The sequence below is a fragment of the Numenius arquata genome, chromosome 7, assembly GCF_964106895.1.
Source record: "Numenius arquata chromosome 7, bNumArq3.hap1.1, whole genome shotgun sequence".
In the NCBI taxonomy this organism is placed as follows: domain Eukaryota; kingdom Metazoa; phylum Chordata; class Aves; order Charadriiformes; family Scolopacidae; genus Numenius; species Numenius arquata.
In genome coordinates this window covers 3,668,242-3,681,932 of record NC_133582.1, presented here as the reverse complement: position 1 = coordinate 3,681,932, position 13,691 = coordinate 3,668,242, and the positions used below count along the sequence as shown (strand labels likewise).

The 13,691-nt window shown below is 47.5% G+C and overlaps 1 protein-coding gene across 1 annotated transcript; it reads left to right on the top strand.

The window, feature by feature from the left end:
* Window positions 1-479: 479 nt before the first annotated feature.
* On the top strand, window positions 480-3,213 carry TENT5A (terminal nucleotidyltransferase 5A). Its single transcript, XM_074150592.1, has 2 exons — window positions 480-923; window positions 2,027-3,213. Exons 1-2 carry the CDS (start codon window positions 489-491, stop codon window positions 2,804-2,806), a joined length of 1,215 nt encoding a protein of 404 aa, XP_074006693.1. The 5' UTR covers window positions 480-488; the 3' UTR covers window positions 2,807-3,213.
* Window positions 3,214-13,691: the final 10,478 nt, after the last annotated feature.

Sequence of the window (13,691 nt, the reverse complement as noted above, 5' to 3'; positions counted from 1 at the left end):
AGCTCCGGAGACGGCGGCAGCCCGCGGCGGCAGCGAGCGGGGCGGCGGGCGGCGGCGGGGCGGCCTCTGCCCCGGCGGGGGCGCGGAGAGCGGCGGCGGCGGCGGCTCTGCAGGTCGGCCGCCTTCCCCCTGCCCTGCAGCACCGCCTGGCTCCTTGGAGGGGGGGGGGGGAAGGGGGGGGCTTTTTTTTTTTTCCCCCCCCTTCACCTATTTTTGAATTTTTAATTTAATCCATAGGTGTGTGTCCCTCCGTCCCGTGGCCCCCCCTTTCTCTTCCCCGTCGAGCGGTGCCGGGCGGCTGCGGGAGGGGAGGGGGGGGGGGGGAGGCGCGGAGCGGGTGCGCACTGCTGCTCACCCCTGGTTTTTCCTCCTCTTATATATATATATATATTTTTTTTGCCAGGCGCGGAGGGAGAGGGGCCCCGGGGGGGCAAGGAGGAGCCGGAGCGGTGCCGTCCAGCCCTGGGGGGAGGCGACGGCCGGGCACCATGGCAGACGATGAGAAAGCCGGCGGCGGCCCCGGCGGGAGTTACGCGGGGGGCTGCGAGAGCGCGCACTGCAACGTGCTGAGCTGGGAGCAAGTGCAGCGGCTGGACCGCATCCTCAGCGAGACCATCCCCATCCACGGCCGCGGCAACTTCCCCACGCTGGCCATGCAGCCCCGCCAGATCGTCAAGGTGGTGCGGAGCCGGCTGGAGGAGAAGGGCATCGCCCTGAGGGACGTGCGGCTCAACGGCTCGGCCGCCAGCCACGTCCTCCACCAGGACAGCGGCCTGGGCTACAAGGACTTGGACCTCATCTTCTGCGCCGACCTCAAAGGGGAAGCCGAGTTTCAGACTGTGAAGGACGTGGTCTTGGACTGCCTCTTGGATTTCTTACCCGAGGGGGTGAACAAGGAGAAGATCACGCCGCTCACCCTCAAGGTAAAACCTGCTGCCCCTCGCCGCCCAGGCCACCGGAGCTGGGAAAGGGCCACCCTTCCCCTATGGGGATGGTGGGGTGCACCGAGGGACGGGGTACCCCCCCACACCCCACAGGGACCGTGAGTGATCCCCTCCCTTCACACACACACACACACACACACACACACACCCCCGCGCCTTATAACCGAGGAGGAGTTTGCAGTAAAGCCTCCTGGCCGGGGCTCCTCAAGATTAATTAATTAGTCTTTCCAGCCTGTCTCTCTCTGCTTTAATTTGCTGGGAGCGTTGATTTACGCGACACTGCGGATCTGGGCGCTGCGGCAGCTCAGCTCGCCCGACCCCACTTCCCAGGGTGGCCCTGGCGGGGGGGGGGAGCACCCTGGGAAGTGGTGGGGGGCTGAGCTGGCTTTAACGCCTGCCAGAAGGAAACCCCGTCTGCAGGGCAGGCTTTCTGGTGTGCCGCGTGCCCCAGCGGAGAGGAATATTCCCTCCTCCCGGAGACAGGTCGCTCCCGAAAATTAGGCTCGATGCCAAACGCCCTTAAGATTTATTTTTTTTTAAAGGGATATTATTTTGGGGTGTTTTGTGTTTCTTTTTTTTTTTTTTTTGGAATATGGGGCGGGTTTGTGGAACCTGCAGTGAAAGAGGAGTGAAGGGATTGAACACTTGCTAAGTTGTGTTGTGTTTTTTGTTTTTTGTGGGGAGGGAAGAGAGAAGTGGAAACCAGTAAAGATTTTGTATCTGGTGGTAGCGGTGACCTTTTGGGTGGGAGTGCATGGATATTTGGCGTGTGTGCGCCCCGGGCTTCATGCGGAGATGTGTTTAGAAGGGATGGAAGGAAGCGGTGTTGCCGTACGCTTCCCGTGCATGACACAGTCCCACAAGAGCGTCCTCCCCCTGTCATCCCCTTGCAGTGACAGCACTCCAGGCTCTCACGTTAAGAGTTTCTTCCCTGGTTTGTATCCGCAGGCTCCTTGAGATCTGTCGTGAAACGCTAGGACGGGGTGGAGGTGGGGTGGGGGGACACACACAAACAAATGCAGCGAAGGGGCAAATCCTTGCATCTGTGCCTTCATTTGCTCATTTTGTCTTTCCAATTATAGGAGGCTTACGTGCAGAAAATGGTAAAAGTATGCAATGATTCAGACCGATGGAGTCTCATCTCCCTGTCCAACAACAGTGGCAAAAACGTGGAGCTGAAATTCGTGGACTCTCTGAGGCGGCAGTTCGAATTCAGTGTCGATTCCTTTCAAATCAAGCTGGACTCCCTGCTGCTTTTTTATGAGTGCTCAGAGAACCCCATGACCGAAACTTTTCACCCCACCATCATTGGTGAGAGCGTCTATGGGGATTTCCAGGAAGCCTTTGATCACCTCTGCAACAAGATAATCGCCACCCGAAACCCAGAAGAAATCAGAGGAGGGGGTCTCCTGAAGTACTGCAACCTTTTGGTAAGGGGCTTTAGGGCTGCCTCCGAATCCGAGATTAAATCCCTGCAGAGATACATGTGTTCCAGGTTTTTCATTGACTTCTCAGACATTGGAGAACAGCAGAGAAAGCTGGAGTCCTACTTGCAGAACCACTTTGTGGGATTAGAGGACCGCAAGTATGACTATCTCATGACCCTTCACGGCGTGGTGAACGAGAGCACGGTGTGCCTGATGGGGCATGAGAGGAGACAGACTCTGAATCTGATCACCATGCTGGCCATCCGGGTCCTGGCCGAGCAAAATATCATCCCCAACGTGGCCAATGTCACCTGCTATTACCAGCCAGCCCCCTACGTAGCAGATGCCAACTTCAGCAATTACTATATCGCCCAGGTTCAGACAGTGTTCCCTTGCCAGCAGCACACGTACTCGACTTGGCTGCCGTGTAATTAAGGACCGCAATTAGTAGACCCGGTGGGGAGAATGTTTTCTGAGATGTAGGAAGGGGCGAGGCACCCCTTGGAGAGGGGGGGGGGGGGGTGTTTTGTGCAATGATGATCTGCTCCGTTTTTTTTTCAAGCTTGGGGAAAGCTTGTGGTTCTTCTTAATAAATAACGGGAGCACGATCGAGAAAGAACCCCCCCAAATAATTGGATCCTACCCCAGAGCACAAGAGGCCTGTCATTAAAAGCAACCAGCTTCCCCTGAAGTAAGTGAGGGAGGAATGCTTGATGACAATATGGGTTGGCAATATCTGCTCCCATAGCTTTGGCATAGAGAAGGTGGGAAAGCCTTATTTTCTTTTATTTTTATTCTTACTCTAGAATGGGATCTGCAAAAAGGGAGAATACGGAAGAAGCAAAACAAAACACAAAATAAAATAAAAAAAAAAACAACAAAAAGAAAAAAAAATCACAAAAAACAATTCTTTACATATATATTCAGGAATTAAAAGTTAGATGCATAAAGCAGAGATAAGCTGAATAAAAATGTATATTGGGAATTACTGCATTTGGGGCTTGCAGCAAGTGCCGTCTATGGGTTGACCGTGTAGAATGTATAGCTTGCTTGACTAGAACGCTTTCCCAGAAACAGCTTGCTCCAAATGAACAGTAGTGGATTGGTACAGTTAGAAAAGCAGAAACACGTACGATGACTGAAGTCCATTTTATTTCCCAGCTGTGTGCACGCCTCACATTTTAAAAATGTGAGAGTGCAGGAAAACCAGCTGTGGCAAACAGAATATACTCAAGGACCAAAGATTTCCACAAATAAGTTATCCGAGCAAAGAAGATACAGTAGAGTATATATATATATATATATATAAAAGAAAAGAAAGATGTTGCTATATTTGTACACACCAACAGTAATCAAAAGTGCCTGATGCCTTCATAAAATTTGAAGTGAGAAAAAAAAATATATAGTTTTGTGGTTTAACCATGCATTTTGTTTTATCAGGGACACAAGGATTAAAAAAAAAAAAAAACAAACAACAAACCAAACCATAAGCTTGTGAATAAGTGGTGGAGGAAATGCCCTATTTTTTTTCTTGGCAAATACTTGTATAGAGTTAATGTTATGTCGGTGTGCTATTATCCTAGGTACGTGTGTGTATGTGTGTATATATATGTTTGTGTGTGTATATATGTACGTGTTATAGGTGTATATCTATATATATACACACACAATATATATTAATGTGGTCTAGGAAAATGTAGCAATTAAGGAATGTTTAAATAAAGTACTACGTGTTTTCCAGTTTGCAACAGGATGTCATAGGACAGTGGGCACCTTGCAGTGAATTTTTAACCCACACCTGAGAAATTTGGAGTAAACGAACCAGTCAGGATTAAGGTGGGATTCAGATAATGTCTTTGGTTGCAAGAACAAGGATTACAGTAATTCAGTGGGTTGCTTGTGAGCCATAATAATTCCACAGATGGAGAAACATATGACTAGCTGATTATTATTTTTTTTTTAAACTATTTTGTACTGTAATGCCATTTTGACATTTAACCCACTAATGTTGTGACTGCATACCTCCATGATGTGTAATTCAGTGGAACGTGGATCAAAGATAGGTTTATTTAAACCCCCTGACAGCTAAAGAATATTGTATTAGTTGGTGATTTGAACACTAATTGTTACTATTTAAAGGAGTATTTTTAATCGAATGCGTTATGCATTCCAGGACCACTAGAATTCAACAAATGTGAAATGAACCCTTTTTAAGAGTGTTGCACGATTGCTTAAAATTATATTTTATATATATATATTATATATATATATATTTTTATGCAAATATTAAACATCTTTGATCTGGTTGTCACACTGCATTTACAATTTCAGTACTGTACTTTATTTAAATGGAATCACTTTACATTGGAACAATAACTATTCACTTTCATTTCCTCTCCCAAAAGACCAGCAGGGGGGAGAAAAAAAAAAAAAAAAAAAAAAAAGAAATAGCAACCTCCGCTGTCATTTTCACTTCAGTGCCATCTCTGAAGGTGTTAAATTCTTTGTTGGGCTTTGAAAACCTAATGACTAAGTGACACTTGACTCTTTAATATTTTGCTTTTTTCTTACTGAGGATTAAAAAAAAGAAAAAAAGGAAAAAAAAAAGAAAAAAAAAAAGGGGGGGAGGGGGGAATTGAGGCTTTTAAAGGAAAGCTGGATGTGCCCTGCCTGGTTGCAGGCAGGGTCTGGCGTTGGAGGAGGCAGGGGTAGGGGAGAGGGAGAGGACTTGTGTCCTGGCAGCCTGTTTTCCCTACGGAGCGAGCAAGGTACATCTATTTTTGTCGCGCTTTGTACTTTGACGCTCCGGAGGCAGTTTTCGCAGGAACCCGGTTTGTTTACCGGAGCCACCTTCCCGGTGTCAGTCCTTCAGGAAAGCTAAAAGCGGGTTCCTTGCCGTCCTTCCCGGCCTTGAGTCGCGAACCCTGGTCCCCACCTTCCTTCCTCCCCCATCCTCCGGGGATGGCTCCAGCCTCCCGCCCCACGGGATCCTGCCTCATCCCACCGGGGTCCCCACCGGGTACCCCCCCGACTCCAGCCGGGGGCTCCTGGCTGGCTTTTTCCCCTTGCCCCCAGCTCCTTGGGAGGGTTTTGCTAGCGGAAGCCATGGGGAGGGCTGGGGAAATAGGATCAGCTGGTAATGTGGTATGTCTTCTCTGGCCACAACTATTTGCAGCAAATAAATGACTCATCCGCTCTTTAAAAGGGTTTGAGAATCTATAGCTGTGCCACAACCACAGAAGGCTGATAGTACATGACACCATCTATTTTTCCCTTTGAAGGACCCCCTTTTATTTTTTATTTTTTTTTTTCTTTTTCGGTTGCTTGAAAGAAAGTTTTGATTTACTTCCTCTCAGCTCAAAATTTTATTGTGTTGGGTTTTTGTTTTGGTGTTTTGTTTTTTTTTAATTTTTTATTTTTAATGATTGACAGCAGCTAGTTACCTTATAGTGCATGCAGCAGGGCTCTGAGCTAAACTGCACTTTTCAGCGTTTGCATTTTGATACATATATAATATGTTTTTATATATATTATATAGGTATTCCGGATCTGTTTTGCATATGTTAATGATCAAGTGGTGGAACTGGTGGAGCTTTGTTTTATCTGTCACTGGTAGCTTAAAAGGTGCCTGGTGTTAGAGGTGGGGAGAAGGCATGAGTTCAGGCCAAGAGTAAAATAAGAACCCCTTTTCAAAGCTGGTTTATTTCTGTGGTTTGCACACCTTCCCCTCCATAAAGTCTGACTTTTTTTCTTTCTTTTTTTTTTTTTTTAAACTGGTTTTTCCCCCTCCTCCTCAGCACACTGGTACTTTTAAAGTTAACGACCGCATTCTTGCTTCCTAGACTTCCATTTTTCCCATCCAATCAGATGTAAGGTTAGAACTTGTGCTGCAAGAGACAGTGCCCCTTTTAAAGAGCTGAACTGATTAAAAACATTGACCTGATTACAGTAAAACTGTTTGTGCCACCGCTGAATTTACTGCTAACCAACAGGGCACTAAACTTGGGTAAATGCAGCAATCGTGAAACAACCCAGAGCTTTGAAATGGGGTAATTTATTTTATTTTATTTTTTTCCTTAGATGTAGCTGTCCTCTCAAATGCAAGAACATTTCTTCTAAAAATAGAAGGGCAATTAGAAGACCAAAAAGATGCTATTTTTCTAGTTTCTCGTATTGCACTTAAGTATTTTTTATCTTGCACAAAGGCCTTCACGCAAATCTTCTAAACACCTCTTCTTAAATGCTTGGTTTGCATCATGTCAGAAGCTCCTACCAGTTCAAAAAAAACAAGGTGGTTTTTTTTTTTTGTTGAGAAAATGAAGCGTGTTAGATAAAACTGCACAGAAAAGGAAAAACTGTAATTGCATATTCAGTTCCTATTTGAATATATTCTTTTGTATGGTTTTCTTTATGCAGAGAGTTTCCCTTGCAAGAAAGAAAATCAGTGTACTCTTTTTGCTGTTGTAATAATGGTTTGCTAACAAAATAAATCGTAAAAATTTAAAAAAAAAAAAAAAAAAAAAAAAGAAAAAGCCTGCAAATTTCAAGACAGCTTGGCTAAAGCACTGCAGGCTCCTGCAGTCTGTAGGAGTCTTTGTGCAGATTTGCTTTCCCTCAGATTTCCTTACAACTGTTGCCTTCTGCAAGGCATCCTGTTGCAGCAAACTGCTCCTTGGATTGCTCTTTTGGAACATTTTGACTATAGGCTTTGTCACAGACAGAAAAAGAGCCGATGGAAACCAGACTCTAGAGGGAACAGATTGTGAATTTTGTTTACAGCATCCAATATTTGGATTTTTTTTTGTAAATAAAAAGAAGTTATTTTTTTCTATTGATTTGTGTCTGCTGTCTTCCGTCTCTGAAATAGCTCTGGCCTGCTCCTGCTGAACACCCAAGTTCGCTTTCATGGGGAAAAAAAAAAAAAAAAGGACAAGGGCAGCACTTTTTGGAGAAGATCCACGTTCGGCCGCTTTCCGATTGGAGCGCTGAACGTTTTGGAAAGCCTCGCCTGGTGCCAGTCAACTTTGACCGGCCACACTCCGCTGCAGAGGAATCTCCCCAGCCAGTGCCAAAAATCCTCACCCCAGTGCTGGGTCGGGCGATGAAAATGGTCCCAGATCCCCAAAACCCAAGCGGCGCCGCTGCAGCATCCCGGTGCTCTTGCTGCTTTCCCAGTTTAGATGCCGGGAGCGGGGATCGTTTAGTGATGCTTGCGATTTGAGCATGGGAACCACCGTGCTGGGCAGTAACGTGAGGGTCCTGGATGCCCTTGAGATGTATTTAATAGAGGCTGATGCCTCCACCTTAGCCATTATTAGGTCTTGGGGGACAACCGGTTGCTGCTCCTCGAGTGTAAAGGCAGGGCCGTCTGTAGGGGATGGATGATACTGGTCCTACAGCTCGGGGAGCTTCTGGGGAGCGAGGATGCCCGTGCCCATGTCCTTCAGCTGCTGGATCCATCCAGTTCTTCCTGCAGACTCAACGCTCGCTCTCCTTCCCTGCCCTACAATGCCGCCCTTGTCAGCAGAGGTGTTTTCTGTTCACCGTGTTTACAGGGGAGATGCCTCTATAATGAAGGCTAATTTCCTCAAACGGCACTTCAAGGGAATATAAAATACTAATTTACAATGCTCGTGGCAATACTTTTTCAACCAGGGTGCTTCAGACTGACCCAGATCTGAAAAACATTGACTAAGACTCTGCAGTATGTAGCTCTTACTGGGCTCATTCATACATGGCGCTGGGCTTGGAAGGCTCACCCCAGCCAAGCGCCAGCCTGAATGTGCTTATTGTAATGATGAGTGAACCTGTATTCCCCTGGAAAAACAAACAAACAAACAAGCTGCTGGGACTGCTCATTTTTCCCTTGCCCAACACCGGGTGCCTTCTGCCCAGGGACTCCTTTGAAACCCGCTGGGGCATGGGACGGGACCGTCAGGCAGCCTGGACGGGAGAGGGGGATCCCTGCCCATGCATCGTCATCCCCTTTCCTCCCACCCTACTGCTGGGAAAGCGAGGGGGACGTGGCCCAACGCTTCCTCCTGTTAACTGGCCCAGTTATCAGGTATTTTAGGCAGTTTGGCAAGGACGGCTGCAACTCCCGAAGACGTGGATGGAAATTGGGGGACTGGAAACCATCTAAATGCAAATCAAAGAATCATAGAATGGTTTGGGTTGGAAGGGACCTTAAAGATCATCCAGTTCCAACCCCCTGCCATGGGCAGGGACACCTCCCACCAGACCAGGTTGCTCCAAGCCCCACCCAGCCTGGCCTTGAACCCCTCCAGGGATGGGGCAGCCACAGCTTCTCTGGGCAACCTGTTCCAGTGTCTCACCACCCTCACAGCAAAGAATTTTGAATTTTTTCCTAATATCTGACCTAAATCTCTCCTCTTTCAGTTTAAAACTGTTATACCTCATCCTATCACTCCACTCTCTGATCAAGAGTCCCTCCCCATCTCTCCTGGAGCCCCTTTAGGGACTGGAAGGGGCTCTAAGGTCTCCCTGGAGCCTTCTCCAGGCTGAACAACCCCAAGTCTCTCAGCCTGTCCTCATAGCAGAGGTGCTCCAGCCCTCTCAGCATCAAATGCCTTTGCTTGTCTCTCATAATCCAAGCCTGGATGGATGCTCCTGTGCTCTGGAGTGAGTTCATTCCAGTTTCTCTGCTTAAATTTTGGGGGGATTTTTTGGAGACCCGAATGCCAGTTGAGTATCTGGAGTGACCAGTTGAGTATCTGGAGTGTTGTGAGTCCTCCTTCCCACACTGAGGAGGAGTATGATGGGGAGGCAGCCAGCTGGATGCCGTGCTTCAGTAGGTTGTATTTTCAAGGAGGGCAGAGCTTTCAGGAGCATGAAAGAGGGAGGTCAAAAGCAAGATGTGAGAATGTGAATCACCTGAGTGGCAACACGGTGGAAAGCTGGAGGACGTGCTGATAAATTAAGGTAGGAGGGGAGAAATGGTTCAAATCTTTAACTTGTGTTCGCCCTGCTAAAATGAGTCTGATGAGGGAAGCTGTCACTTGTAAAGATGAGCAACAGTGTGCAGTTTCTCCTGGCTGCAGCAGCACATTTTTATTTTACTGAACTAAGAAAAATCCCCAGGAACCCCTTTGCCCAGGAATGAAGCTGCCTGCCGGTTAAATCAACCCCACGTCCTCTGGCAAATTTATCTGCAGTCCCTGGAAGGCAATAAATTAATAACGGTGAGTTCAGTATTATAAACTTGCTCTCGGGAAGCTCTCGTGAAAGCTCTGTGGAGACTTTTGTAGCACCGTCGCGTGCACCTTGTGTTTGTGTGGATCTGGTTGTGCCTTCCTGAAGCTGCCACCAAGCATCCCCCTCCCTTTCACTCATATGTTTTTAGGAAACTTCAGTGCATGCGGCCATATGTACTTAGGTAAAGCACAGTCTATATCTATGCCCCATTGTGTTGGAGCTGGTGAAGTTTTGCAGCAATCCCCTAATTATCTACAGGAGCGTGTCAGCAGCAGCTCTGCATGGTGGGGCGGGGGGGGGGGGGGGGGGGGGGCTCTGGTCCACATGTAAGGAGCGGGAGCACAAAAGCAGAATCTCCATTTTAGAGAAGAAAGACCAAGCCTTCAAAAGCCTGATAAAATGTGATGAACAGACTCATCTCCTACACACTTACACAGCCTCAGGCTATTCGGACTGCTTGTTTTGTGGATGTGCAATTCCACCATTTCATGTGGCTGCTCTTTCATCAGGATGTGCAATGCCAGTACGCGCTGGAAAACTTTCATTTTGCATTGCTTTGGGCAAAAAACAGTGTTCTAAATACACACCTAAATATTGTGTGCAAAACAGAGATATTCTCCAGGGCAAAAACATCCCTTGGATTCATGCAATGGCTTGGAGGGCACAAATTCCTGCTTTTTGAGAGGATAGTATGCCTTAATGCACTTTGCCTTTTGTTGGACTTGGGGGTGAACAACTCTTCTGGGTGAGCAACTCTCCTGATAATTCATAGAATCACAGAATGGTTTGGGTTGGAAGGAACCTTAAAGATCATCCAGTTCCAACCCCCTGCCCTGGGCAGGGACACCTCCCACCAGACCAGGTTGCTCAAAGCCCCATCCAACCTGGCCTTGAACACCTCCAGGGATGGGGCAGCCACAGCTTCTCTGGGCAACCTGTTCCAGGGTCTCACCACCTTCACAGCAAAGAATTTCCTCCTGAGATCTCATCTAAATCTCTCCTCTTACAGTTTAAAACAGTTCCCCTTTGTCCTATCACTACACTCCCTGATAAAGAGCCCCTCCCCATCTTTCCTGTAGGCACCCTTTAGGTATTGGAAGGCCAATTAAGTTTGTCTGCCTGAAAATGGAGAAATCCAGAACAGCCAGTGCTTCTAAAAGAGAAAGTCTCCATATTGAACCTACACAGTCTTTCTTCTCTTTGCATTCTGTCTCGCCGGCTGTAGTACAGACCCGCTTCTAAAACTGAGGCTAAAGACAGTAGACAGTGAATATGTTTTGGAGACACCTCTCTCATCCCTGTCAGTGTGGGTACCTGGTTACCTCTCTGCCATTTGAATGAAGGTGACAAGAGGTGCCCGGAGCGGGAAGGCAGGTGCTCCCAAGGGAAGTAAACACAACTCTGCGATGATTTTTCTCTCAGGGAATACCTTCCTTGGAGAAGGCACGCTTGAAGAGCACTCTTGTGTCCACAGTGGCTGCATGGCCCTCATTTTAACCGTGACTCCCTTGCTTGGGTCATTCCCTCAATCTAAGACATCCGTGGAGCTCCTGCAGCACGTTCTGATGTGGAAAAGTAATCGCAGGGAGATCTTTTTGTAATTGCAACTGTCCTTGGTTTAACTCATGCTTTGAGGAAAAAAGTTAAGCCAGAATCTTTTTTTTTTTTTTTTTTTTTTAAATCTTTTGTTCTTGAGTAATTTCTTTCACTCTCACTTCTGCATTGCTGTTCTGTGCTTGCTCCTCTGCAGCCTTCTCATCCCGATTCTTGCAGCAGATGTGGAGGGACCAGCACCGCGTGCTCTTCAGGCTTTCAGTGATCCTCCTGGTGGTTGAGGGCCACTGATGCAAGGTCCATGCTAGATGGGTTGGTAGGTGAGGTCCAGCAAGAGGTGTGGAACGTCTCTGTGTAAGCAGGGGTCCTGGGCGTCCCGTGAAATGCTCATCAGAAATATTTCAATCCAAGTGCTCCACTAGCAGTTCTTCATGACCAGGGGGCGGGGGGGGAATTATGCATACAGGCTTGTACAGTTACTTGGACATTTCAAGAAGCACAGAATAACAGTTAAATGAATTAAAAATTTAGCAGAATAACAACTGTGATTGAATCAGGGGAAAAAAATGCACTGCAAGTTACTTATTAAAAATGTCAGCATCCAAACTAGTAGAGAAGCTCTTCCTCAGCCTGAAGGCTTTTATTTGGGTTGTAGCGGGTTGTTCGTACTCTTTGTAAACCAGACACTTGGCTTTGGGCTAAATTCCCCGCTGGAGAAGCATATACATCTCATGCTCCTCACCTCAGGCTTTCTCATTTAGGAAACAACAAGTACATGAGAGTTGCCCGCTTTGTGACAGCGGTGTGAAACTGTGACTTGGCTGATTTATCCAAGCGCTGTTGATAAGTAACCCTATAAATGTCAGCCACAGGGGGAAATGAAACCAAGAGCTTGGGCCTTCCTTCTCGCCAGCTGTGAGCTGCTCTCTTGCTGTTTTTATGGAACTGTGAAATTGAACCACACGTTGGTTTTTTTCAGATTGAGCTTTCAGCCATGCTTTTCATTTCTTCCCAACCCTCTCTCGCCATTAATGTCAAATATTTAAGGTGGGATTTTCTCATCTGCCAAACCCATTCTGTGCCAGCGTGAGTTGAAATCACGGTCCCCTGGGGGGGGGGGGGCATTTGTGCTGTGTGTGAGGTACTTGGGGAGCAGCATCTGTTTTCCTGCGGCCGCTACAGGTCTTTACATATGCCACGTTTCATAAAGTTATTAAAAACTCAGAGGGAAACTAACCAAATTTCACCCAAAACCTAGATAACCTCGGGTTAGTCTCCAGGGTCTTACAGATGGCACTTGTCACCTGCCATTCTCTGACCTGAGGAAGAGTATCCGTATTTTGTAGGCAAATGAGGAAAGCAGCACCTGCCTTGGATCATGCTGTTGCTGTGGTTTGTGTGAAGGCAGCCCATCTGGCAGGAGAGCCTCTGCAGGGCTGGACCGGTGGCCGTCTCAAAGACAATCTATCAAGAAGAGAGAAAAAAGGACTTCAGGTGAGGAACTAATAGCAATTTTTCTGTGAAATGCACACCCAGTAATGGCTCAATGTTGAACATGATCAACGCTTATAAATACTTAAAGGGTGGGTGTCGGGAGGATGGGGCCAGTCTTTTTTCAGTGGTGCCCAGGGACAGGACAAGAGGGAACGGGCACAAACTTGAACATAAGAAGTTCCATCTAAACATGAGGAGGAACTTCTTTCCTGTGAGTGCAGCAGAGCCCTGGAAGAGGCTGCCCGGAGAGGTGGTGGAGTCTCCTTCTCTGGAGACATTCCAAACCCACCTGGACACGTTCCTGTGCAACCTGCTCTGGGTGGACCTGCTGTGGCAGGGGGTTGGACTGGATGATCTCCAGAGGTCCCTTCCAACCCCAACCATTCTGTGATTCTGTGATGATACATTTCGTTTTCTGGCATTTTGTGGTCAGTGGTCATGTCTGCCACAGATCACCTAGTACATTACTTGCTTTTCTAGTTGTCGTAAGTACACATTACTGACCAATACAATGGAAGTACTCTTTAAACTGTGCTCCTTGACTGATCAGAGGGTATTCTGTAGAAGCAGCACAAAGGTGTCTAGCAGATACTCCCCACTGCCAAGAGCTCGTTCTTTGGATTCTGAAGATATTTGCGTGGGAGTCTTTCCTATCAGGTGACCTTCTTCTATCCTCTAAAAAATGCCCTCCCACGCACCGCAAACATCCGTGGATGACGGGAAGCACCTGATGAAAATCTGGCTGATGCACCCAACGCCTGAGCAAAAGCCGTTGGGGCCGAGAGGAGATTTTTCCTTTGGCTTTGGATGGGGCAGTAGCGCTGGGGGAGGCACGCAGGGAGCACACAATGCAGATTCGGTAGCTGAGCTTGACCCTAGCGTTTCTTGCTCCTTCTTTGTTGTCGAATGTTTGCTCTGCAATAGCAAGCAAAGGGCATAACCAGGTTAGGACCCATTGTACGGGGCACTGTGCAAACACCCCTGTATGAGTCCCTTCCCTTAGGGCTTCTCTGCGTGGGGATTTCAATGAGCTTATTCTTTTCCTTTAGCTGTCTCC